This window comes from Antechinus flavipes, chromosome X, assembly GCF_016432865.1.
Source record: "Antechinus flavipes isolate AdamAnt ecotype Samford, QLD, Australia chromosome X, AdamAnt_v2, whole genome shotgun sequence".
NCBI classification, from domain to species: Eukaryota; Metazoa; Chordata; class Mammalia; order Dasyuromorphia; family Dasyuridae; genus Antechinus; species Antechinus flavipes.
The window spans coordinates 8,684,931-8,712,055 of record NC_067404.1 but is presented as its reverse complement, the minus strand read 5'-3'; the positions used below and the strand labels follow the sequence as shown (position 1 = coordinate 8,712,055).

At 46.8% G+C, this 27,125-nt stretch overlaps 1 protein-coding gene across 2 annotated transcripts; it reads left to right on the top strand.

Moving 5' to 3' along the window:
- The first annotated feature begins 7,886 nt into the window (after positions 1-7,886).
- On the top strand, positions 7,887-26,579 carry SPRY3 (sprouty RTK signaling antagonist 3). Of its 2 annotated transcripts, none has more exons than XM_051968200.1 (2): positions 7,887-8,245; positions 18,445-26,579. In XM_051968200.1, the coding sequence occupies exon 2, from the start codon at positions 18,491-18,493 to the stop codon at positions 19,352-19,354; it is 864 nt and encodes a 287-aa protein (XP_051824160.1). In that variant the 5' UTR covers positions 7,887-8,245; positions 18,445-18,490; the 3' UTR covers positions 19,355-26,579. The 2 variants fall into 2 exon arrangements, with proteins under 2 accessions (XP_051824160.1, XP_051824159.1); XM_051968199.1 differs by having other exon boundaries at positions 18,384-26,579.
- The last annotated feature ends 546 nt before the right edge of the window (positions 26,580-27,125 follow it).

Below are 27,125 nucleotides of genomic sequence, written 5' to 3'. Positions count from 1 at the left end.
TATAACTACTGATTCATATAACTATTTTCTCATCTTTATAAAATCTTAATGAGAAATACAGTCATGAAAATCTGAGAAGACAATGGGAGCCATTTTCCATCAAGTATTCTCAACAGTAGAGCCACACAAATAACTGAAAGATACAGAGAATTCAAGATCCTGCTGCATTTGGTGTTGCTTGATTAAAAAACAACAACGGTAACAATCATTTGCTCTGGTCTAGTGAAATGCAGCTTGGGAGGCTGTCCTCCCACACTCTCTCATGCACATGGAAAGATCAGGGAAAATTCTCGAATAAATACAACCGAGAGAAAACTTTGCTCACCAATTCTCTGATCATTAACCTCACATAAGGCAGGAAGCAGAGAGCTCTGGACTTCCCAAAAGGGATTGCCACTGTCATGGAGGACCTTGGCAAGTTCCAGATGGAAGCCAAATCATTGAAGAGTTGGAGAGTAATCTCCCGCCTGGTTTCCTGTTGGCAGATAATGATAATTGTATCCATCACCTCAAATCACACATCAGTTCAGGTTTTGAAGTATGGTCTTGTATTTCATAGTGTCACTCCAACTGAGATACTTGGGTTTGCTCACTAGGTTGCTTTGTTCACAATCTTTCAGATGGTGTGGGCAGACAGAATAAATTAAAGAATCTCTGGAACAGTACTTTCAGTGATCTGCCTCCTAGTTTCAATACGACTGGGCAAGCACCCTACCATTCATTCCCTTTGATCATGCCCTTAGCTCACTTGTCTATCCAGAATATGCCTTTCTTTTTTATTATTTTAAGATATATTTTATATAAATGCTCTAAATCACTATTAATTAGAGACATGCAGATGAAAACAATTGAGATATCACCTCATACTTCTCAGACTGGCTAAGATGACAGTAAAAGATAATGACAAACGTTGGAGGGGATGTGGGAAAACTGGGACACACGCACTACTGGTAGAGTTGTGAAACGATCCAACTTTTCTGGAAAGCAATCTAGGACTATGCCCAGAGAGCTATCAAACTGTGCATACCCTTTTCCCCCGCAGTGCCGTTACTGGGTCTGTATCCCAAGGAAATCATAAAGGAGGGAAAAGGACCCACATGGGCAAAAATGTTTATAGCAGCTCTTTTTATGGTAACAAAGAATTGGAAAATGAGCGGATGCCCATCCATTGGGGAATGGCTGAATAAGCTGTGGTATATGAAGGTCATGGAATATTATTGTTCTATAAAATATGATGGACAAGCTGATTGGAGAAAGGCCTGGAAAGAGTTATACGAACCGATGCTGAGCAGAACAAGCAGAACCAAGAATACACTGTACACAATAACAGCAAGAATATGTGATGATCAACTGTGAACGGCTTGAGTCTTCTCAGCAGTTCAGTGATCTCTGAAGCAATTCCAATAGACTTTGGACAAAAAAACCCATTTGCATCAAGAAAAAAAATCTAAGAAGATTGAATGTAAATCAACACATGCTATGTTCACTTCTTTTTTCTGTTTTTTTTTTTTTCCTCACCCATGGTTTTTCCCTTTCTTTCTGATTTTTCTCTCCCAACATGATTCATAAAGCAATGTGTATTAAAAGAAATAAATTTATTTATTTAAAAAATAAGATATATTTTATATAATGGATTTGATAAGCATTAATAATCGTCAACATGTCAATATAAAAAGAATAGATATAATTGCATAGGAAGATATTAATTAATATTATGCACAAATTTTAAGTGTTAATTACTTTTTATCAGGAGTAGCGCTGTCCTGCTTATCTGTATCCTTTCTAAAATTCCTTCTTTTTTCTTTTCTTTTAAAGCTTTTTTCTTCAAAATATATGCATTGATAGTTTTCAACACAGAATATAAACTTGATGGAATTGGAGGGCTTGGATTTTCTGTACACTCTACAAATGTGCAAACAAGACAACAAACAGTTGTGTCAAATGCCATCATATCTCTAAGGAGACCTTGCATGGAGAGGCTTAGATATAACTAGGCCCTGACAGCCTTTGCATCTTCTCAGACACCAGCAGAAGGATGGGCTGGGGTTGCCCTTTAGATCCACCCCTTATCCTGCTCACTTAGATGTTAAACTATAACCTTCATTTTCTTGTTCATTGTGAACAGGCAGGAAGGATGCATTGTTTATTACCTTCTTGACTAATGGAAGTGATGGAATTATCTCTACTACTTAGTGGACTGGCAGACTCACTGCCCTGAGGAGAGGAGATGGTGGCCAGTATATAGCATATGGAGTCCACAGTCGGCAGAGGAGTCCTATCTATTCCATACCATCAGACTTCTCCTGGAGAATCCAGGGATGCATTCTATAGGAAAGGATGGTATCAAAACCCAATTGCATAGATGAGTCAGGAGGAGACATACGGGACCCAGTCCATGACCATGCTGCTATGCTAGTGTGGATTTGGGAAAGGGAATAGAAGCAAATGCCATAAAGGACTGGAGTTTGGGAGAGCCTCTCTGATCCAGATAATCAGTCCCCTGACATTTCCTGTATCATATCTTCTTATCCAGTCCTGATATCCTGAAACTACCTCTGCTTCTGCAGCTGGTTTCCTGTTCATTTCAGACTCACCATTTTTATAACACCAGCTGCCAATAAAAAGCAAGCCCAGCTTCACTGAAACAGCAAGGTATCTTGAAGGAAAGACAGGATAAAAGATCCAGATGAGTCCTCCTCCAATGATGTTGTGCTGTATCCTGCCTGCTTTTGGAGGACTGATGACCAGGCCTACGTGAAAAAGGTGAGACCATAAGGTTTCAGCTAAAGTACTCAACATATTGGCCAGAATAGTGGTTGCCTTCCTCCCCCAACAGAATGTGATTCCTTAAGAGCAGGGATTATTTGAACTTTTGCATTCAAATTTTGTTTGGTATATAGCAAGCACTTAATAAATGTTTTTTCATTCATTCATTCACTCAGTCACCTTGTATGGACCAGACATTGTGCTAAACACTAGGGATACAGAGACAAAAATGAAAGAGTCCCCGTCTTCATGAAACTCACGTTCTATTGGGATAAACGGCAAATACATAGATAAGTAACCACAAAATATATGCAAGTGAAAATATGGATTGATTTGAACGGACTGTCCCGACTGCCTTGAAAAGAAACTAAACCTTTACCTCTCTGTGGGTAGAGAAGACAAGAGATTCCCTATGGCTCACCCTTACCAAGACGATATGATTTTTCCTAACAATCGATCAAAAATGATTTCCTAAGTGTCTACTATGTGCAAGGGAATGTACTAAGCGATGCAGATGAAGGCAGTTCTACTATAACCTGTATTTCTTTTTTTAATTGTTCAACTTTGTTTTACTTTCAGTTCCAAATTTTTTCCCTCCTCCTGCCACCTCTCCTACCCATTGAGAAGGCAAGAAATGCGATACCCATTACAAATTTGAAGTCATGCAAAACAAATTTCCACATTAGTTATGTTCCGTCTTTTCCCTCGACCAAAAAGAGAGCGAGTCAGAGAGACAGAGACTGAGAGACACACAGAGAGAAAGGGAGAGAGAAGAAACAAATATGCTTCAATCCACTCTGACTCCATGAGTTCTTTCTATGGAGGTGGATAGCACGTTTCTTCATGAGTCTTTCGAAATTGTTGTTGGGCCATTTTGTTGATCCGAGTTATTAAGTCTTTCAGAGTTGTTTATCTTTATAAATATTGCTGTTACTTTGTAGATACTTCTGGTTCTGCTCACTTCACTTTGCATCAATTCATATAAGCCTTCTCTGGTTTTTCTGAAACCATCCCTTTGTCATTTCTGTTCCAAACTAAGCTCATTATCTTTCTCCTACCTCCTAAATTCTCTCCTTCCCCCTCCTAACTTCTCTATTACTATAAAATATAAAAGCATCCCCCTAGTCACCCAGGATCACAAGTTAGGTTTCATCTTCCATTCCCCACTCTTTCTCACCATCCGCCCACCACTCCATTCAATCTGTTTGAATGTCCATTTTATCTTCCTAGCGTCTCTTGTATATTCTCTCTTTTCTTCTCTGATATTGTTCCCACCCTGGTACAGGCCTTTATCACTCACACTTACATTACTGCAAGAGCCTATGAGGCGTTTCCACCCCCTACTAAGCTGCCAAATGGATCCTCCCAAAGTGCACTTCTGACTGTCATCCTACCCTATTCCTATTCGGTCAACTCCAACGGCTCCCTGTTACTTTGGAGATCCAATATAAAATCTTCTATGGCTTTGAAAGCCTTCATAACTAGGTCCCTTCCTACCTTTCCAATAGTCTTATACTTTATGTCCTTCTACATCAGAGAGACAGTTACTAAGCGTTCACTATGTGCCAGACTATTTGTCCTTCACTCTCTAAGGGGACCATGACATCAGGGAGGTGACGCCATGACATGTAAATGAATTGGATTTAAGCGAGAGAGGGCCGTGCAAGGTCACCTGCCTCACTTTCCCCTCCAGAGTTAACTGGGTCCAGTGGCCAGAGAGAGATCAGGATGACTAGAGATGCCCCTGGATGCAGTGGGAGAGCTTGGCTTTTTTAAGCTAAAGTCTTCACCGGCTCTTAGTTTGACTGAGGTCGCACCCGTTTGGCACTATGCTAAGTTTGGGGGCGGGGGGAGAGGGGGTGTTACAAAAACCACAGTCCTTGATCTCAAAGAGTTTAGAGACTATAATTACAAAGAAAACAAGATCTATAGAGGACAAATTGAAAATAGTCAACAGAGAGAAGGCATTAGAATTAAGAAGAGTTGGGAACAGGTTCCTATTAGAGGTGAGATTTTAGCTGGGACTGGAAGGAAGCCAGAAGGCAGAGATGAGGAGGCAAGGGACACCACAGAGAAAATGCCTGGAGTTGGGAGATGGAGAAAAATCAAAGAGGCCAGTGTCACTGAATCATAGAATGTGATTATAAGAATACTAGATTGTGTGTGTGTGTGTGTGTGTGTGTGTGTGTGTGTGTGTCTATATGTATGTGTGCCCCCACGTCTGGAGCTCTGCATCCTTATCTGATGGCGGTCAAGGTGGGTGGTGATGGTTTGGCACTACAATTAAGAGGGATTGGGAAAGGCTTTTTTGCAGAAGGGGAAACCGGGGAAGCCAGGAGGCAAAGATAAGATGAAGAAGCTCCCTTCTAGACCTTCAATCTCTCTCGGCTAATTGCCTCTTGCCCATCTGCCTACAAACATGCTCACGCTGAAGACCTAAGATTTTTGCCTTGGTCTTTCTATCTTATCAGTTGCTAATTCTTCCTCTGTTAACTCTGGTTTCAGAGATTCAATAATTCCCTAGTTCTTCTTCTAACTCTTTTTTTCTTACTTCTTACCTTATTCTCTTCCTTCAATGTGGGCGGTTGTGAAGTTCTCCCCTTTTCTGTCCCTCTCCACGCTCATGTTCACATCTCCAACTGCACATCCTATGCTCTTGACTCCCAAATCTCTTTTGGCTTTCTAAGGTCTTGACCTCTCTTCTGAGACCCAGTCCTCCATCTCCAACCACCTTTAGGACACGATGTCCCACCAGCAGCACCTCAAGCTAAACGTGTCTAAAACTGCTCTTTAGTTTTCCCACCGAGTCTTCCCGTGATTCTTCTTTATTTGTCTGTGCCACTGCTATTCCTTTGATCACCCATGTGTTTCATCCTGAGGTTATTTTTGGATTCCTTCCTTTCTCCTACCTTCCCTATCCCATCACTTACCAAAGCCCTTTGAGATCACCTCAGCAATTTCCCTCCCATTCACCCTCTCCTGTAGTCACCAGAAAATCGAGTCCCTAGAGGCCAAGAGGGTCTGGGTCCTCATCACTCACCTGCCATCACCTCCTAAACAATCTTCCTGATCCTTTTCCCCCTTCCCATTCAGCTTCCATGCTGCTCTTGGAATCATCTTTCTGATACCCAGATGTGATCAGGTGGTTGTTCTACTGGAAAATCTGCAATAGCTCCCTAAGGCCTTCCAAGTAAAGCTCAAAATCCTCTATCTGGCATTCAAGAACCTCCACCATCTGCTATTAGCTGACTTTTCCAGACATCTCAGCTCAATCCCTGCCATATACTCTTCAGAGACTCCATGAGCCTTAAATAAGCACATTGCTCAAATGCCCACTGACTGACCTCCATGCCTGCGGTACCCTCCCCCCTCCCCAGTTTCCATTTTTCCTTTTTATCCCCCTCCTCCAGGAAGGCTTCTCTGATTTCATGGCCAATAACAAATCTCCACCTCCATCCTAGACTTCACGGAGCACTTTGTCTAATGGAGTCATCATGTGTATGTATTCTAGCCTGCTGTGATGTGACCCTGAGTGATTCAAACGTTGGATTTCCCTCAGTGCCCAAGCATCGGTTGTTGCTATTCTTGCTGGCAAACGTATGGCTTCATAGTGTACAGTTTGTTAGTGCTAAAGCCCAGTTTCCAAATGCTTCTTAGCTCACTCGCTGAGTTCAGGGATAAAATGCTTGGGCTTCTCTGCTCCATCCCCAAAGGAACGGCCCTAGAGGTTTTTCCTGAATTCTTACATCTTGGTGGAAAGCCTGGCTCGTCACAGGATCCTATATAGAATAGGCAACCAAGAGTGGGGAAGGAAGGTAGGAAGAGAGGGAGGGAGGGAAGAAGGAAAGAAGGAAGAAATGGAGGAATGAAGGAAGGGATGAAAGAAGGAAGGAAGAAAGGAAGGAAGATGGGAGGGAAGGAAGGAAGGAGAGATGGAGGGAGGAAGGGAGGGAGGGAAGGAAAGAAGGAAGGAAGGAAGGAAGGAAGGAAGATGGGAGGGAAGGAAGGAAGGAGAGAAGAGTTCACAATGTCCCAGCAACCTGTGGAGGAGGAGTTCCTTTGCTGTGGTGACCAAGCATAAAGGCCTTTGTGCTCAGCCCTCAGGGTCAGTGAGGCTCCCAGGTGAGACCTAGAGCTTCAGGCAAAGGAGAAGCTTTCTCCTTTCCTAATCAGCCTGGAGCAGAGAGGCTGTCTGGGAGATGGGGGGCGGCTGGAAAGCCTGCTGGCAGCCTGGGGGAGTCGGGGAAGGTTTGAACGGATTCCCCTTAAAATTGGGATTGCCCCTCCCCCAGCCGTTCTCAGTGAATTCCGTTGCAGTCATTATTCCCGAGTCGGTACACCGAGATTCCTATGGGGAATTCTCGGAGACGATTCCATTTCAATCGGATGATGCCTCTTAGCCAAACATTACCAGATTTAGCCTGGGACTCTGAAGGCGAGAGGAAAGGAAAGGGGAAGGGGAAGGACAGGGAAGGGAAGGGGAAGAAGGGGAAGGGGAAAGGAAGGGAGGGGAGGGGGAAGGAAGGAGAAAAGAAGGGAAGGAAGGAGAAGAGAAGGGGAAGGAGAAGGGAGGGGAGAGGGAGAGACATTCCAAGGAGCAATAAAGCTCTCCCCTCCTCCCCTGGACCTCATTCACAAGACCTGCGGAAATCATCTATATTCACCAGTTAGCCAACAGAACCGAGAGAACACACTGCACCTCGGACTGCCAGCCGCCCCCCCGCCCCCCCCCCGCCCCCCATTATACCCAAACACAGCGAGAGTCGAGCTCTACACGCAAGCCATAGCTATTGGTCTGTTGAGATACACTGAGGCTACAACTGCATTCCCTTCTTTCTCTTCATCTGTCAAAGAGGAGGAGGGGGGAGGAGGAGGAGGAAGAAGAAGAAGAGGAAGAAGAGGAGAAGGAGGAGGAGGAGGAGGACGAGGAGGAGGAGGAGAAGAGGAGGAGGAGGAGGAGGGGAAGAAGGAGAAGGAGAAGGAGAAGGAGGAGGAGGAGAAGAAGAAGGAGGAGGAGGAGGAGAAGGAGGAGGAGGAGAAGGAGGAGGAGGAGGAGGAGGGGAAGGAGGAGGAGCAGCAGCAGCAGCAACAGCAGCAGCAGCAGCAGCAACAGCAGCAGCCCCAGCAGCCCCAGCAGCAGCAGCAGCAGCAGGAGGAGGAGGAGGAGGGAATTTGCCCTGACTGGCTTTCTTTGGGGAATATGTGCCCCCTTGATTTATATCTGTATGTAAAACCTATACAAAGTATCTGCCAGTAACAGGTCTCGAAATTTTTTTTTCCCCTCCCACTCTGCTGTGTCAGAGGAACGCAGACAGAAGTACCTCTGTTTCGGGCTCCACGGCTGGAGGAGGAGTTTTCATTCAGACTTTCTGAAGAGGTGGAGATACTGAGAGACTCACCAGAAAAAGGTCCCCTGAGCCAGCCTGGGGATTCAGCCCTTTCCTGCTCCTGTTCGCCATGGACCTGCCTTCCTCTCCAAGTAAGTAAGCCTCAGTAGACAAGAACTTGCCCAGCGTGTGTGGGGATGGATGTGCGCGTGTGTGTCCGCCTGTGTGTGGATGTGTGTCCGTGTGTGTGGATGGATGTGTGTGCGTGTGTGTGGATGTGTGTGTGATATGTGGATGTGTGTGGATGTGTCTGTGCGCGCTTGTGTGCGCCTGTGTGTGTGCGCGCGAGTGTGTGTGTGTGTGTGAGTGTGTTGGGGGGGGGGGTGCTGTAGGCTGCTAGCAGCTTTAAATACAGCCCCAGGTCTCTATCTCGCCCGATTTCTCCATTCTATGCAAGGCATTGATCAGCTCTCCTTAAAGCTGCCTAGCCCTGGGCTCTGTGGATTACACCCAGCCTGGGAAAACAGTGAAATCCATTGACATGAGTCAGCACTTAGAGAAAACTCCAAATTGGACACTTGAAAACCAAGAGAATACGCTTCCTAATCACCCTCTTGGAAGCCCCAAGTTCCAGCCATCTCTCTCCCATTGACCTTTAAATACCTTTGTGTGTGCCCGTGTCTGTGTGTCTGTGTGTCTGTGTGTCTGTGTGTGTCTGTTGGCGCGCGCGCGCGCGCCTGCGCGCGCGCCTGTCTGTCCTACCTCCAGACAGCTCCAGGTCATCGGGCGCTAGCTGGCTAGGGGAATAACAGACAGACGAGCTGCCCAAAGGAGCGGACCACTGAGGCAGGGACCAGGCCGGGGCCTCCTCTGCCAATGGCTCCCGGCTTGGATTGCTGCAGCTTTCTGATTTCATCATACCACCTTGCCCTGGGGAAGAAAAAAAAAGATGGCCCAAATCGGGAGAGTCTAACCCCCCTCCTCACACTGAGTCCCAGGAGCTGTTTGGAAACCAAGGGGTTTATGTCTTGCTGGGCACTTGTCTGAAAGTGGCAATGGAGCTGAGATTATCCCCCCCCCCCGAATTTGGGGACCTGCACACCATCCATGTAGCCAGTGACTGCCCAGGAAGCTCCGGGGCTGGCCATTCTGAAGTGCATCTTTCTGGGTTCTTGTAAAATATTGAAAACCAGAAATAAAAGGGACTGAACTCTTAGGCAGAAAAGCTATTTCAAAGTACAGCTCTCCCATCAGGTTCAATAAGAATTACATGGATCTTAGAGACCCAGTGACTCCCCCCCACCCACATACAATGAAAAGCTTGATTGAGCACAGTAAGCCCCCAAAGTGTTGAACTGAAGCTCAATCTAATTTCTCGCTCAGGATTTGGGCTTCCCTGTGGTTAGAGGATGTCACCTATAAGCATTTTTATTGAGAGGGAGCTCTTCAAAATGGAGGGGCTTTAGAATGTGTTGGGGGAGGGGGAAGAACACTGAGGGTTTTTTGTTTTTGTTTTTTTTACCAACCCTTAGAAACTGAGAAATAGAATTAGTGGCTTCTTTCCCTGTGCCCCACCCCCAGCATAGCCCCCATAGAAGGTCATAGCTTGAGGGGACCCTAATATCTAGTGGGCCAACCCCTCATGGTTTACTTACGGGGAAACTAAATCCTTAAGCCATGAAGTCTCAAGGAAGTACACACTCCATTACTGGTAGGGTTGACAGGAGAACCCAGATAGCTGAATTCTCATACGAGCAGCTAGGGGTGAAAAAGAAAATCCCCAGAGCCCTCAGAAAGGAGAGACTAGTTTCTCAGCATGTTGTGCTTGGTGAAAGATCTTTGTGTCCATTAGTTTGAGCCCCTGAAATCTTCGATTGGAGGTGAGCTGCCGTCAGTTCCTATGCTAGAGTAGGGGAGCGGTGAGATGAGCTAGGAATTAAGCAACATATGGACCTGCAGTGAGATGCAGAAATGATGCTTGGATTGAGAGGGGATCACTTTGGGGAGTTGGGAAAGAATCGGGAAATCCAAAAGCCAGAAGGGGTCTTAAAGAGCTCTTCTAAAACCAACCGCCTCATTTTCCAGATGAGGAAACTGAGGTGCAGAGCCAGTAGGGGGGGTTGGCAGAGGTCACACCCTGGCAGAGCAGAAAAACCTTGGTCTTCCGAGTCCCAAACCTGAGCTCTTCCCAGTGTGCTGGATAGATTCAAGTAAGGAAGGCATGAACACTTAGAGAGGGACAGCTTAGTCATGGAGAAAGAGGACAAGTGGGGATTTGCTGGGGGTGGGGTGGGGGTGGGGGTGGGGGCGGGGATGGGGAATCATTTGTACCATGAGGCATTTTTAGATAGGGAGGGTTAAAACGAGGAATGAAATATAATTAAGACCACTGTGAACTCCCACTATTTGCTGGAAGTCATTCTTAGAGTTAGCTCATATGTCAGAGAGAAAAGACAAGATATGATTGCCAGATGCTTGAGGGGGAGGGAGAAGGGTCAGCCTGTCCTCCGTCGTCCTTCCCCATTTTCTCCTGAAATCCACATTGACTCCGATTATGCCAACTCCAAATTCAGCCCCCAGTTTTCATTCAGCAGAGTGGTGGCGGATGGGTACGTTCTGAAACTCCACATGACAAAGCGATCGGGGCTTAGATTATTTTGTCGGAAAGCAAAAATCTCAATCCCCTGAATGGACTTGGACCGTTTCTGTCCTCTCCAAGCAATCGGGAAAAGCCAATTCGCAGCCAGCCAGAGAGAGCAGATTCCGGGACCAGAAGAAAACTGTTCAGGAAGTTGTGAGTACCTGAGCAGAGGGATGCCGATGGGAGTGGGCTTACAATGCATCATTCATGACTGCAGAGGCACTATGCATCCGTCTGAAATAACAACATCTCTCCACCCTGCAGTCAAGAATTTGCAATCTCCTAAACCACCTTTTAAGAGTGTGTGCCTTGTAAAAAAAAAAAAAAAAAAAAAAAACCCCCCCCCCCCAAAAAAAAAAAAAAAAAAAAAAGGAAAAGAAAGCGTCCAGCAGCAGCAGCAGCAGCATTAGTAGTTTGTACTGCTGTTGCTTCAGTGTTTTTCTGGATCAGAAGAAACATGTTTGTAGTCATTTCTCCCTGTATCTGTTGCATCAGCCTGTTCATTTCTGAGCTTCTGTTACCCTTTACCTCCCTCCTGTTAGTTCCATTCGATTCAGCAGGCTGGAATGGCACCCAATTGGCCGTCATTCATTCAATCTAGTATTCTGTTGGGCACCCTAATCTTACCCAGGTCTCCCCGGAGCCCCACTTTCTTGCTGTTCCTCCATTGGGGAAGGGAGAGTTCCTGCTGATGAAAAGCTTTTGCAAGCTGAAAGGATCCTCGTGGGTTCCCATCAGACATCTTGCAGAATCCTACCCAAACCAGAGGACGACATCTGGTCTTAGGCTATTTCTTCTCCCCCCCCCTTCCCACCCCCAGGAAATTTTCACCTCTCTGATAGTCACCCAGTCCAAGGGTTTCTCCTCTTCATCACCGATAGTTCAAAATCGATCCCCAGATCTACCCTGTGTGATCTGGGCACTTGCCCCCTCTGAGCTCCCTTTTGAGCTGAGGCCCCTTCCAGCCTGATCCAGGAGCCTGTGATCCCACACGCCCTACACTCGTGATCTAAAGAACCCCAGAATCCTTTGTCTGCGAGGTTTTCTTCGCCCGGCTTTGCTCCTTTGACCTCCATTGAGCCGTTGCCTTTGAATCCTGGCTACTGCGCCCTAGGCTTCCACTCCCCTGCTTTCCTTCAGGTCCTCAGTTTTCTCTTCCCTGACCCGAGCTGCCCAGCGGACCTCACCGCAAACCTCTTTCTGTCCGAGGCCACCATTTAATGGGCTCTCCAGTCCCACTCTTGGCCTTGCTTTCAGGTCCTCTCGATCCTCCTAGACATTGGTAATTTTCGGGCACCATGGAAGAGGTGGATATTAATGCTTCTGAACTCCTCCTTCCACAGGGAAGTCCGTTGGAAACAATAGGGTCATTCTCTGCTCCACCTCTGCAATCTGTAGGACATTAGGCTCCTTGGGACAGTGCCTCTTATTAACTCCTGGTGTCCTTGTTGACTAAGGTGACCAGATGTAAATTGCTTCCGCCCAAGGAATGCCTTTACACGGTCCCCAGCGTATCCGTGGGATCTCCGGTCACCTCCCATCCAACTGTGTCTTCTGTCACCCACATCCTCCCAGAAACAGACTCATAAGCCCCCAAAATGTCAGGGTTAAAAGGGAGAGGCCTAGGTTTTATCCCCGGAAGAGACGATGAAGCCATCTCATTTTACATAGGGACTTGTAATAAATAACAGAGCTCAGATTGGAACATCCATGTGGTTTGAGTTCAAATCCGGATTCTCCCCCCCCCCCTCCCAGAATATAATAATAGCAAAATTCTAATAGTGCACATTTATTTATTGACTGTTAAGTGTCGGGCACTCACTGTATTACGCTTTTCACAAATCTTATCTCGTCTGATCTTCACAACAATCCCGGGAGGTAGCTGCTGTTCTTTGACAGATGGGGAAACTGAGGTAGGCAGAGGTTAAGTGACTTGGCCAGGGTCCCACAGCTAGAGTCCGAGGCCAGATCGGAACTTGGGTCTTCCTGACTCTGCACTGTGGCGCCCCCTAGTGGCCCACCCTCTCTCTCTCCATTTCCTTCATTTCTCTTTTAAAATTTGCCGTTTTTAATTTTGATTCAATTAGAGGCATTTCCCAGTACACGCCCCTTCTTCCCGAGAACCCTCTTTTGTCCCCAGCAAAAATGAGTGAGGAAAGCCAGCAGATACGGGGCCCCCATCTGTCAGCTTTTACCACGTTCCACACCTACAGTCTCCACCTGTTGGCCGAGAGGAGGGAACTATGTTCCCTGGGCTCTCCTCAGGAGCCAGAATTTCATCCCCCTCATTTTGAGGGAGGAAATGTAGCCCAGAGAGGGAAAGTGATTTCGCCTAAGGCCAGAGACCTGTTGGTATTCGGGACCGGCCTGAGGCTTTGAGTCTCAGGTGTGGACCAGTGTCCGTTGGGTCCCAGACTTCCACGAGGCCAAAATAACCAAGGTGAAAAAATAGAACTCCGTTGGCTTTTGGATGCAATCGGATTCTTTTCTTCACCTCCCCTCCTCTCCTCCCTCCATCTCCCCTCCATCTCCCCTCCTCTCCCTCCTTTCTTCCTCCTCCTACTTTCCACCTCCCCTCCTCTCCTCCCTTCATCTCCCTCCCCTCCTCTCCTTCCTCCACCTCCCCTCCTCTCCTCTCCTTCCTCCACCTCCCCTCCTCTCCTTCCTCCACCTCCCCTCCTCTCCTCTCCTTCCTCCACCTCCCCTCCTCTCCTCCCTTTATCTCCCTCCCCTCCTCTCCTTCCTCCACCTCCCCTCCTCTCCTCTCCTCCCTCCATCTCCCCTCCCCTCCTCTCCTTCCTCCACCTCCCCTCCTCTCCTCCCTTTATCTCCTCCCCTCCTCTCCTTCCTCCACCTCCCCTCCTCTCCTCCCTCCACCTCCCCTCCTCTCCTTCCTCCATCTCCCCTCCTCTCCTCCCCTCCTCCCCCTTCCGCTCCCTCCTTCTTTCTTCCTCCTCCTCCCACCTTCCACCTCCCCACCTCTCCCCTCCCTCCCTGCCTCCAATCCTCCCCCTTCCTCCTTCCTCCCCGCTTTCTCCTTCCTCCCCTCCTCCCCCTCCCAAGTCCTTTCACTGATTAACCCTTGGACAAACATTTGAGCCGGAATGATTTGTCCGGATGCGGCCCCCAAGCCACCTGAGCCTCTCGCAGCCAGATTCTTCCGCACTGAGCGTGGAGGGGCCGAGACCTTTCGCTTTCTCCTTGCCCTGGGCCTCTCTCCGAGCTTGGTCATTTCCCTGCCCTAGCCCGGCTTTATTTGTTCCTCCGCTGTGTTCATTGAAGGAAAGCATACCCTTTCGCACCCATTCAGGTCTATTACTCATTCAAGCCATCCACACCATGCACTTTGTATGACTAATTGTTCTATTTTGAGCCGCCTTGAAATCTGCTGGCTTTTGTACATGCTTTATCCCTGCTCCTGTTTTCCGGGGCCCGGGGCCCCCGATTGGCGGTTGCATTTGCGGGCAAGCTCGCTCAGCCCCCCTTTTCTCCGGGGTGAAGTGCCAGGGCCCCCGAAAGCCCCGGAAGGCTGGCGTGTGCTCCCCACTCCTGGCCGCCTCTCTGGAGTGGGCAACCTTGAAGTTCCCTTGAAGATTCCATCGGGGAGAACAGTGAGTGCCCCCCCCCATCCTCACACCTCAATGGCCATCCATCTCCTCCATGCTGCCCGTCGGTAGGTTTTGCATCCATAGTCCTTTGCTTCTTGGACATCCGGGAACATCACTGGACGATGGTGGCCAATGGAGGGTGGGCACGGGGGGGGGGGGATATTGAAAGCGATTCCATTTTCTTCAAGAAACTTCTCTTACATCTCCCCTTAGTGCCAGTCACTGCACTTAGCCAATTGCTCCTGTAGGTTAGGGTCCGAGGGAAGGCTCCCTCACCTTTTTTTCTATCTAGAGGTCATCCTACAGACCAAACCAATACTTACACACTCATTCATGGTGGATCTAGACCGAATGGGGAGAAATGAGCAGGTCACTATCTGGCTCCAGCTCCTGGCCTCAGTTTCTCCTTCCTTGTAAATGAGAATCTCATCCACTGAGTCCTTTCTTTTTCCAGTCTCATATCTCATGATTTCTCTGTCCTGTCTCTGCTCCAAGAAGGTTTAATGTGCTTAGAGATCTTTTTGCCGCCCCATTCACAGAGAGCACTCCCATCTTTCCAGCACCGCTCTCCTCTCAACAACCCTATGAAGTACCTAATGCACGAGTTATTTTCCCTATTTTATTTTTAAAAGGAGGGGGCTACAGATCAGAGATACGGGAGATTTGCCCAGAAATGCAGGCAGAAGATGACAGTGCCCACATCTGGCTCATAGTTCCTTGTGTCTATGCCTCTGTGTCTGGTGGTTTCCCTCCCGCTACACTGCCACAGTTTCCCCTGAAACAGCCCATTGCCATGCATTCTGGGAAGGCAGAACCCTGTTTCCTCCAATACCCTGAGATGTGGGAACCTGGAACATAACAAAATCAAGGCTTTCCTTAGGCGCAAACAACTTTGAACCTACAAGGTGAAAGAAGTGGGTACATGTCCCACTGTATGAGACTCAGTTTCCCCATTTCTAAAATGAAAAGCATCATCCCTGTCCTCCCTCCCACGGAGGATTGTTATGAGACTCTAGTGAGAAAGAGCACAAAAAGAGATTCGGAATTCTGAAGGGCTCTCTGTAAGTGTCAATAGGAATTATTATTATTATTATCATCATCATCATCATCATTAGAAACTCTTATGGAGCCTCCTAAGGCTAGAGGTCACTCCCATTCCAGATGGAGCCTGTCCTTCTGACAAACACCCAGAGGATGAAACGCTGCGGCTTCCATGGCCAACAAGAAGTAACCGTGAGGACGTCCTCCATCTCCATGGAGGTTATTCTAAAGTTCCTTTAGCTGGAATCAGATTAGGGGTCCTCTTCTGCCGCCTGCAGCGCTACCCTTGACTAAATAAGCCTTATGCTATGGCCATTGTTCCTGGGACATGGAGGCTGTCTTTTGCACATGTTGCCAACAAATTCCCTTCCGATTTTCTAGTAGAGTTCTGATACTACAAGTTGCAGGCTCAGAAAAATACAACATGTCTTAGCTGACAAGCAGTATCACCCATTATCCGAAACCCAGCCAGGCAGAGGAGGGAAAAATAAAAGAACTAGACAAAAGACTCCATGATGAGCTCCATTTCATTCCATTCCTGGCAAAATCCTCCAACATTATTTAAGGGGTGATTTGTAAATTTTCAGAGAGGGAAGACATGGTCACCAAAAGCCAACATGGCTTTTTCTCCACGCCACCCCCCTCCATAGTGTTTTATTTTTCCAGATACATGTAAACATAGTTTTCAACATTCATTTTTGTAAGACTTTGTGTTTCAATTTTTTCTCCTTCCCTCCCTTACCTGTCTCTCCCAAGACAGCAAGCAATTTGATATGTTAAATATGTGCATTTTTTTATTTTTTTAAGTTTTTTTTTTAAATTTTCAAAACATATGCATAGTTTCAACATTCACTCTCACAAATCCTTGTGTTCCAATTTTTTTTTTCTTCCTCCCTTCCCTGGACAGTAATTCAATATATGTTAAACATGTGCAATTCTTTTAAACATATTTCTTGGTCACTTTGTGCAAGAAAAATCAGACTAAAAGAGGAAAAAAATACACAAAAGAAACTAACAAGGCAAAAACACAATGCTTCGAGCCACATTCAGTCTCTCTTTGGACAGCATGGCTTTTTCAAAAATTGATCGTACTAGAATAATGCTATTTCTTATTTGAACAGGGCCACTGAGTTAATACATCAAGGAGATATCAGTGACACACCTAGATGCTGGGTAAAATCTCTGATGTCGTCCTTGTGGACAAGATTGAGAGACATCCGGTTGATGTTAATACAATCCATTGGACCTTGTAGGAACAGCCCCGAGGAGTGGTAATTAATGAATGATGATGATGGGGATTTGAGGTCCTTTGTAAAATACCCCAGGGGACCCTTCTCTTCTGCGCCCCTTAGATGTTTTTGTTCTAACTTGGTGAAGGCATAGGTGGAGTACTTATCAAATTAGATGGGGATGGGAAGCGGGAAGAGAAAGCAAACCCACTGATTGGATAACAGATTTGGGATTTCCAAAGGTCCCGGTGATTTGTGCCCCACACCCACCCCTATTCCAGTTGACCTCTCAGCAAATTCGAACAAGATGAAATTCAAATGGGATAAATGTAAATTCCCATAATTGGGTTCCAAGAAATGAACCGTACAAAGTACAGAATGAGAAAATTGTGGCTAGACAACAGTTCCTTTGGAAAAGACCCGGGCTTTTAGGAAGACTATAAACTCAGTATGAGCCAGCAGTGTGACTAAAAGCAGAAAGTCTAGAATAAGAGGCCCACTGTCCTCCTGATGAGACCTCACCTAGAGTATGCTGTTCAGTGCTGGGTACCACACTTCAGGAAGGAGATTGTCAAGTTCTGTGAGGTTGAACGGCAGAGTGGGGGGTCCAGAGGCCAAAGCACATAAAGATTCCTTGAAAAAACTAGGAAGAAGATAAGATTCGGGGAGACCCAAGGATCCGATTCAAGTATCTGAAGTGCAGTTAGGAAAAGCAGCACTTGTTCTGTTAGGCCCAAGGGGGCAGAACCAGGGGCAATGGGGGACAGTTTGCAAAGGGGCAGATTTAGCCTCAATGTGTGGAGGCGTTTTCTAACAATTAAGGGCCTCTACATTGAATTGGAGGGAGGCCTTTCGGTCACTGGTAACGGTGACTATGGGACCACCTGGTGAAGCTATTAGAGAGGAAGGACTTGTGCCAAATAAGAGGGACACTAGAAGGTCCTTAAGGCTCCTTCTAAGTTCCTGGTGGTTGTTGTGACTGTTGTGAGAGTCTGCATCGCTATAGCAAGCCAAGCTGCATTTATCTCTGTGGAAAGGAGCATGGAGGGAAAATGGAAAGTGCCAGTCCATAAGCGCTTGAATGCTGACAAGTGTTCAGAGTTGGGGGGAGAGGGTAAGAGCACAAGATGACAAGTGGGTTATGAATAAAACTCCCTACTTTTTCTTCTGTTGAGTTTTCATTCTTTGGTGTGTAGGGGCAAGTGGCCCTGCTCATACCTCATGCTTCTTACTCTCTGGTGATGGTCCTGCCTATGTGGTCTCATTCCTCTTTCTCTGTCTCTGTGTCTTTCTCTCTGTCTCTCTCTCTTTCTGTCTCTCTTTCTCTCTGTGCCTTTTTCTCTTTCTTACTTTCTCTCTCTCTCTCCTCCCCTCCCTTTTCCTTCCCTCCCCTCCCCTCCTCTCTCTTCCCCTCCCTTCCCCTCCCCTTCTCTCTCTCTCTCTCTCTCTCTCTCTCTCTCTCTCTCTCTCTCTCTCCATCTCTCTGTCTCTCTTTCTCTCTGTGCCTTTTTCTCTTTCTTATTTTCTTTCTCTCTCTGTTTCTCTGTCTTTCTTTGTGTGTCTCTATCTCTCTCTACCTGTCTCTGTCTGCATATCTCTGTTGGTATCTCTCTCTCTCTCTCCCATCTCTCTGTCTCTCTTGATATGGCCCTGTCTCTCTGTTTCTATATCTGTCTCTGTGTGTCTGTGTGTCTGTCTCTGTTTCTGTATCTTCTGTCTCTCTCTCACACACTCTCTCTTTCTATCTCTCTCTCTCCCTTTTCTCCCTAAGGCTTTTCAGATGTGCCCTGATGCCTACATAACTGCAAGCCCTCCCTCCTCTTTACCACCAGAGTGCCACTCTCACTCATCTCCAAAGAATTCAAGAGCCAAGACAACATGGATGCCCCAATAACAGACGATTTCCCTCAGACCCTGCCCATTGAGCAACTCTGCTCCATTCATGTCAGCAATGAGTATGTGGAACGGCCCGCCATCTGCCAACAGACCCTCTCCAGCTCTTCCCTCGTCCAGCAGGCTCACAAGTCCGATTGGTCCCTGTCTACCATACCCTCCGATCTGCCTCGAAGCCTCAGCCAATGCCACCAGCTTCAGCTGTTGCCACAGCATCTGAGCCAACCCAGCCTTGCCAGCTCCATATCCCATACCACCATCACCTCCGACCAAAGGCTTCTGACCAGCATCACTCCGTCCCCCTCGGATCACTCCCTTATCTGTACCCAGCCTCAAGCCGGGGCTTTGAAAATAGAAGAGTCTCAGAAAGCCACAGCAGAGAAGCTGGCCCTCCACACCGGCGGGCACCTCTTCATCTGTGAAGAGTGCGGCCGTTGCAAGTGCATCCGCTGCACGGCCACTCGCACCCTGCCCTCCTGCTGGCTCTGCAAGCAGCGCTGCCTCTGCTCCCCAGAGAGCCTTCTCGACTACAGCACATGCCTCTGCTGTGTCAAGGGTATCTTTTACCACTGTTCCACTGACGACGAAGACAACTGCGCCGACGAGCCCTGCTCCTGTGGGCCCGGCTCCTGCTGTGCCCGTTGGGCAGCCATGAGCCTCCTGTCGCTGGTCATGCCTTGCTTGTGCTTGTACCCTCCGGCCCGAGGATGCCTCAAGTTGTGCCAGCAGGGCTACGATGGCCTGCGGAGGCCAGGCTGCCGATGCAAGAGCCACACCAACACCGTTTGCAGGAAGATCTCCTCTTCCAGTGGAGCCGCCTTCCCCAGGGCCACAGAGAAGCCAGTGTAAATGCCTTGCAGCCTCCCCCCAGCCCCTTCTCTCCCCCTCACCCTTCACTCTGTAGGAAGGAAGGGTGGGGGTCAGAGAAACCAACCAGCCGGAACTCAAGGGCTCGCCCCCATCAATCCTGCCATGCCGCGGGGCCGGCCGAGTGCATCTTGAGTCCAAGGCAGCTTAAACTTCCCTCATTGGCTCTCTGCACCCCCCCACTCCTCCCTTTGCCTTCCCACCCGTCCCCCACTTACCTCTCAACTTTTTCTGCCCCAAAGCAAAAAATAAATTAAAAATCAGATGATCCAAAGACATGGGACTTGCACATTGAAGACAAATTGAGCCAGCTTCTGGCCATCCACCCATGGCCTCCTCAGCACTGTGTGGCAAATGGGAGGCTCCCTGACCTGGCCTTCTTCCACACCAGACTCATTTCCCCAGTGCCTTCGGGGGCTTTCTCCAAAGAGTAACATGAGGCCACACAGCAAGCATCCAGGGAGTACTTAATTTCAGTTTTCTTTCTTCCCCCATCTTTGTCCTTGCCCTTCTCATTCCTTCTCTTCATCATCTCCACTCCATTCTCATTCCCATCTCGCCCCATCATCTTCTCCTTGTTTTCTCATCCTCTCCTTCCTCCCTTCTTCCTCCCTCATCTCCTCCCTACTCTTTCTTTTCCTGCCCCTCCCTCATTCTCTCTCCAGCCCCCCTTCTCCCACATCCCCTTTCCCATCTCTCATCTCTCTGTTCCCTTATTCCTTCACCTGCCTCCACCTCATTCTTCATTCCTTCCCATTCCCTAATCCTCTCCCTTACTCCACTTCATCCCTCATCTCTTGCCTTTTCTTTTCTCACCTTACTCTCCCTCATTCCCACTTCATACTTCATCCCTCTCATCCACATTTCCTGCCCCATCTCTCATCCCCTTTTAGTTTCCTCCTCCCTCAGTCTCTCCCTGCTCCCTCATCTCCTCCCTTACCCAACCTGCTTCCCCATCCCCTCCCTCTTCCTTTATCCTTTTCCCCTCATCGACTTTTCCATCCCCTTCCTCGTCCCACGTTTCCTCTGCCACCCGGTCCGATGCCCTCCCCCTTCCTCCCCCGTCTCCTCATCATCTCCCTGTCCCCTTCCCCACCTCTTCCTCGTGTGTCCTTCTTTCCCACCTTTTTCTCTAGCACCTTCCGGAGTGGGGTTTTCCCAAACGCCTTCCCTCTGCTTTTATCCCCTTGCTGTGTTATTACCCAGTCTTACAAAAACAAGAAGAAGAAGAAGAAGGTTTCATGTGATATATTAACCGATAAGCCTGCCTGAAACCCAGATGTGTGAGTGTGTGTGTGTGTCTATGCACCGCACCCACCACACCCACACATCTCAAGGCATATGGGATCAGGATCAAGTAATCCAGGCTGGGTCAGCTGGAGTCTTGTCCTTTTCCCCCCAGACTGGATGGCCTTGGGCAGTAAAGGGCAGAACACATAGCCCTTCCCTAGACAGCGATAGCCCTAAGACTGCATGATTCCCGTTCCGTGGATGTAATTATAAACCATCGAACTTAGGGCTGGAAAAGAATCGAAAGAAATGCGACCCATTTGACAGACGATTAAACAGATCCCCAGAAAGGGGACGCGGCATGCCCAAGGCCACACGGGACAACTGTAATAGAGCTGGGATGAGGCCACGGGTCTCCGTTTTCCCAGATCGGTGCTCTTTCCTGGCACCACATCAGGTATCTTCTCACCTGATCCCCCACTAGCAGGGGCAAAATAGAGCCTCCGCTCATCTACTGTTCAGGAACCAGGAAGAAGTGAGTCTAATGTCTGTTGGATTCTTAGCCACTTATGAAGTGTTAAGTGTCACTCACGGGCAGCCCTATTGGCAGGGCCAAGGTTGCAGCTCATCGGTACTGTAGCTTAGGAGGAGCTAGCATCACCGTTTGCCCTTTTCACTGACCAAAGGTGGCCTGTTAGAAGATTGAAAACAAGGACCCCAAAAGGAGACCTCGCTATGTCATCTCTCCTATGGTTCCCCAGACTGATTTTGCCTCCCACCCATGCCCCACGGCCTCTGCAGAGGCGCCGGTCAACGCACGTGGGAGCCCGGAACCAAATTCCAAGGAACAAGAAAAGTTGCAGCTTCGAAAGTCCCGGGTCCCAGGTATGTAACATAAGGTGTACCTCCCTCTTTCCTAAATTGAACTCAGTACGTCCAGGCTGAACTTCCTTACTTGGGAGAGAGACTCTGCCTCTATGATTCTCCAATTGGTCAAGCTTACCCATTGTGGAAGAACTTCAGGGACAGGCTCCTAGTGAGAGCTACTGAGAGGAGAAATTCTCCAATGCTGTAGCTTTCCTGTCTTAATGGACCTGAAGTTCACAACTGGATTCTGAGGTGGTCACCTACTCCAAAAAGAGGAGCCCCAGCTTGGTTCGCTGCTTACGTGTTCCATCCATACAGCTCATGTTCTCCAAAGCGGGTATGCGGGTGTGTGTTTCAGATGGGGGGAGGGGGGGCGGGGCGGCGCCTTATGTCGCGTCCGAGAAGAAGAAGAGGGGAAAATTCACACATCTTGCATGAATGTCAAAGACAGGAGATGACCCAAGAGCACTAACATTATCTGAACTGCAGGTCTTCTTGGGTCAGCTCGAATCTTCTGGATCCAACAGGCATGTACTGCCCAGCAGTCCCGCCCAACTCACTTGCTCCTCTCTGTGGAGAATTGCTTTGATCTATTTTTGTATATAGAAACATACTGGTATGATGGTTAGAATGATTGCTTTAATAATATTAATGATATTACTGTGAATGGTGCCATATGCAAAGGTTTGCCTTCGTACAGATATGAACCCAAACAAGTATCTATAGCCTTCTCTGTTGCTTTTTAATTCCTCCTTTGGAAGCCACTTGTTATTCTCCTGAGCGTGCTTCGGATCGACCTTCCACTAAAAGCTAGGACCAGCTCTCTGGAGCACAGAGTGTAGGGAGGAAAAGCTCCTCCTTTATCTCTACTTTAAGCGTGCCTAGAGCTGAACTATATCAAGATTTGTGGATACTTGTGCATTGTGCCTAAAGCTAAAGCTATTCTATGGGTGTTTGCTTATTACTCCCAAATCCTGTGCTGACAATAGCCTTTTCCCTTAACTCCCTTTGACATCCATGAGTCCTCATCCTGTAATCTTCATTAAGGCCAATTGTTTCCCCCCCCCCAGTCACCAGCAATGGGTCCCCCAACTCTGTCATATAACCAGAGAGTCCTTTCTCTTGGTGGACTTCAGAATGGTCTAACACCAGCCTCCAGGAAGCTGAGAGGTTCCCAGAATTCACTCTGCTGATAAAGCAGGGCTTCCGTTTGGCTCCAGGTTGACTGGATTTGAGCAGCATCGGGTTCACCATAGATAGGTTCAGTGGGGATTCTTGTGTGTGTGTATATATCCTTCCCATTATGTACAGACATGTATCCATATCCATATATATGTAGATATATGTGTGTATGTGTATATACACACATGTATATTTAAAAAACAAAATTCTAAATCCTTCAGGAAAGCTTGGTTTTCATGATGTTTCTACTTTGTGTCATGTATAGTATAAACAGCCACCTTTAATGAGTATTTCTTGATTCTATCTATGTATATATCTATCTATGTATATATATCTATATATATATTCTGTGTGTATATATATACACATATATGCAATCAGGCCATTTTTTGACCTCTTACTCTCCTTGCTTTCTCCATGTTGGTCCCTCGATATGGTTCACGTCATTTGTGCTAAGGGTTTTCTTCAGGTTTTCCACACTAGCATAGCTTTAGGAGTCTAGAAGAAGCCCTGGTACGGTGACAAAGCCATATGAACGACTCTCCCTTCTGCCAATTCAGATCTCCCTTCGCCCCAGACCACCAGGGAAAAGAGGACATAGTCTATTTATTTGGGCATAGATATACTCTATCATCTGGAATTAAGCCCCAAGTCTCAGCCAATCTTTCATGATTCTCTGAGTTTTCTAGGATGTTAGCAGTACCAGCTCGTGCTACCCCTGCTCCCTCCCAAAGCATGCCTGCCATTAGCAGCATGATTTCAGAGTCTTTATGGCAGAAGAAAACCTTACCCATGTCACGGATGGTTCCTATATTCTTTGTGGTGACTGTGTGGCAATTAAATCTGATCACTGAATCACTGGGATAGCAAAGTAGCGTCTCTGTCGAACAGGAAACAGAAAAGGCCAGAATGCCCTGTTCCCATTCCAATGATCCAGGATGCCCTGAACCAATGGAAAAGGAGGGATAATAGCGCGGACAGGGAAGGAAAGAGTCCGGTCTGCCTCTGGCGACGAAGTTCGGGAGTACCTGATGATGACTGATCCAGGTGTTAGTTAACCTGGCCAGCACTTTTAAGCTGGATGCCGCTGGGGTTTAGCTAGTGTGATCCCATGGAAGTGCCTGGCACCCTCTTGTTTTTGTTTAGTGTCTAACCTTTTACATTCTTCCCTCTTCCATCTGGCAGGGTATCCCTCTGTGGATATCCCTGAAAAGGTCTTAGCTGATTGCGGAAGTTCTGACTGCTGGAACACAGCTGCTCAGGGTAGGATTGAAATGGTAACTTCATCACCTGGGCCTAGACTGAGGTCAAAGCCTGAACAGGGAGGGGAAAAAGCCTGCAGAGCTTGGGAGAAGGCTTTGAGAGCGTTGCAGAGCCAGGATGAGTTATCATTTTCAATCCTTCAGAAAGCTATCTTTTAGCTTGTCGATGAAGTTAGCCGAGGGCAGTTTGGAGACTTGCAAGTGTTCCCAGCATCATAAGCCTGTGTGATTCCAAGCTTTCTTTTACTCCATGCCCTTCATTATAGAGCAGAATGGCCAACAGGTGTGTGGAGCACAGACTACCCACTGAGGGCCTCTGAAGACTATTAGAACTGAAGATCATTTAGTCCAGGTCCCTCCTTTTAGAGGATGGGAAGCTAAGGCCCTGGGGGGTTGGAGGACTTGCCTAATTTCCCATGATTTCAACCAACAAGGACTTCTTGAGACCCCTTCAGTGCCCAGCACTGTATAATGCCTATCAATCTAGACTGTGCTATCACTGTACTATCCTTTTCCTGCTTTTTGCAGGAAAGAATTTGGTGACTCTGATTAACTGGTGCTAAACATACAAATGAAAATGAATTTGTTCTTGCAATCCAAGGACTAACCAAGTCTGAAAAGACCATTCTTCAGAGGAAACAAAAACAGTTATTACTTTGGCTAGCTTTTAGAAAAGTGTGTCTGCATGCGCACACACACACACACACATTTATTAACTCATGTTTTTAGGCTACGTCCACATGCAATCAAAACAATTGGTCAATGAAGTCAAGCCAACGATTAAATAGTCAAAGCGATTTGGGTATTGTGAGGACCCAACAACTTGTTGATTACCTTGAGTTTTCCCATTTCATGCCATTGTTGTGGCATATCTCCATTCCCACTTCATCGAGTAAGAACCTGGTACATTTGTAATTTAACTTTGAAGAGGCACATCGATTTTGTGTCGGCATTAAGTTAAAGCATCTTGACAAAACCTCCCAAAGTCAATGGCCTGCATGCGTTGTCCAGCTAATGTCAAATTTAAATAATTGGCAGAATTATTTCATTCTTTGTCCAGAGAGGTCAACATGTGAAAGCAGGACCATTGAGGCTCTGGGAAAATTTTAAACCAAGGTTCCAATTTCTGTTGGTCTTTGTAGGGAGTGAGCAAAGAAGAATCCTAAAATCTATTCCATTTGAAGAATGAAGCCCAAAATAAATTATCCTCATTGAATCTCCATGGGTCAAGCAGTCCACGTAGACTTTTCTACTTTTCCAATTTCTTTTGGGATTAACTTCTAATATCGTATAGACTTCCCCATGGGGACACGTTCCTTCTAGAGTGATCAGAAAAAAAAAAATCCTATGTTGATGTTGGGATTGCTGTGTTGTGACTTCTTTTGTGATAAAAATAGTATTGGACTGGGAGTCATAAGACCCAAGTTCCAGGCCCAGCTCTGCTCCCAACTGGATATGTGAACATCATTTAACACCCTTAAATGACCTCATCTGATCTGTAAACTTTGGATAGTAATGCTTGCCCTTCCTCATAAGAATGAACTGAGAGAGTGGTTGGGAAAGTGCTTTGAAAACTGTTGTGCCATAGAAATAGGATTCTTCTGGTGTTTTGATGTTAATTCACGCGAGGTCAAAGGATGACTCAATTGGGGTCAGTCATTCATCCTCTGGCATGTTATAGATACAGATACAGATAAAGGAACTGAGACCCATGGAGGTCAAATGACTTCCCGAGGTTCATCCAAGTAGTAAGTGATGAAGATAGGATTCAAATCCAGCTCCTGAGTTTCCAAATCCAGTTCTTGCTCATTTCACTAAGGCCTGTATGACTCCCCAATGTCTGGTTGAAAAGTGAAAATCAGTCATTTCCCAAGATATTGTGGAACATTTGAAAGATCAACGTGAACCCCAACCATCCAGACTGATTGAGCTTTGGAGTGGCTTTGCTTTAGTGATACATAGAGAGGATGGAGTTTGGAACTTGAAAGAGGTTTTTGGACTTCATGAGTCCTGAACCAAGTGCACTCATTGCCCTGAGGAATGACTCTAGCCATGGAGCCTAAAATTTGTGTGCACATATGGACCCCAACCTCCACTCACTGACTAGAAAGAAAATGATATTTGTAATTCATGCAGTATCCAGCATTGTCCACAACCTTAAGTTGTTCCTAAATGCTAAAGAACTGGGAAATGTTTGGAAACCCTCATTCCTGGCCAATGTATTCTGCAATTTCATTCTTATTTTTTGGGACTTCTGGATTTCCTTGAATGGCCCATTTCCTTTCTCCCCCTCCCCAAGCATTCAGAGGGTTGCCATTGTTTCCTTGGTACAAATGGCGTTCCAAAAAGTGTATACAATGGTCTTTAATTCTTGGTCTTGTTTTAAGGTATGATATGTATTTGTAGTCTATCACTCGTTTTGTCAATGCTCTTTACCATTCATATACATTTATTTTCAAAGTTCATTGTAAAGAAAAAAAATCTTTATTTTCAAAAGCACCATTTTGTGCAATCTCTTTGCAATGCTTAAAAAAATGTCTGAACTAAATAATCCTATAGGTGGTGTGACACAACACTAACAACAGCTATTCAATAAAGTTTTATATATATATATATTTGCATACTATACATATGCATAATATATATGTATACATATACCACCACAATGTCTACTATTCTCATTTATGGCAGGGCAATCGGCGGTTGGTGTCTTCAGGTGAATTCTAATTGGCTAGAGTCAGTTGCTTCCAACAAGGCATTTCCTTCCAGGTGCTAGGCTAAGTGGTCACAGCATCCCCAGGCTACCATTTGGGAATCTCCACTCTCCTTGAAAAAGAAGCTGAAGAAGCTCCCCAGTAATAGTTCAGATGCTAAGGTACAAGAATATGGAATGAAAGGTGCTCCTCCCATGGACCGAATTAGGCCTCATGAGTAGAAAAGTCAAGAATATGGGTGAAGACTGAAGAATCAAAAGAACTTTTATTAACGATCAGGTAGAACAGGCTACTTCTGAGGTGCTGAGCCTCTTTCACTGAAAACGTGCAGACATAATTGAGGACAATATCTCCTATTAGGGAAGTGGACTATGGGTTTCTTTTATGTGTAGAAGGTTGAATTAGATGACCTTTAAGGTCCTTCTTATCTAAAAGAACTCGAGATAGTACTCCATGCTACCTAGCAACAAGGATCCCATAGCCTATGACCCAAGACCC

Bases quoted from the DNA above. Each gene is read 5' to 3' on its own strand.
- SPRY3 (XM_051968200.1), top strand. From the start codon at position 18,491: ATGGATGCCCCAATAACAGACGATTTCCCTCAGACCCTGCCCATTGAG.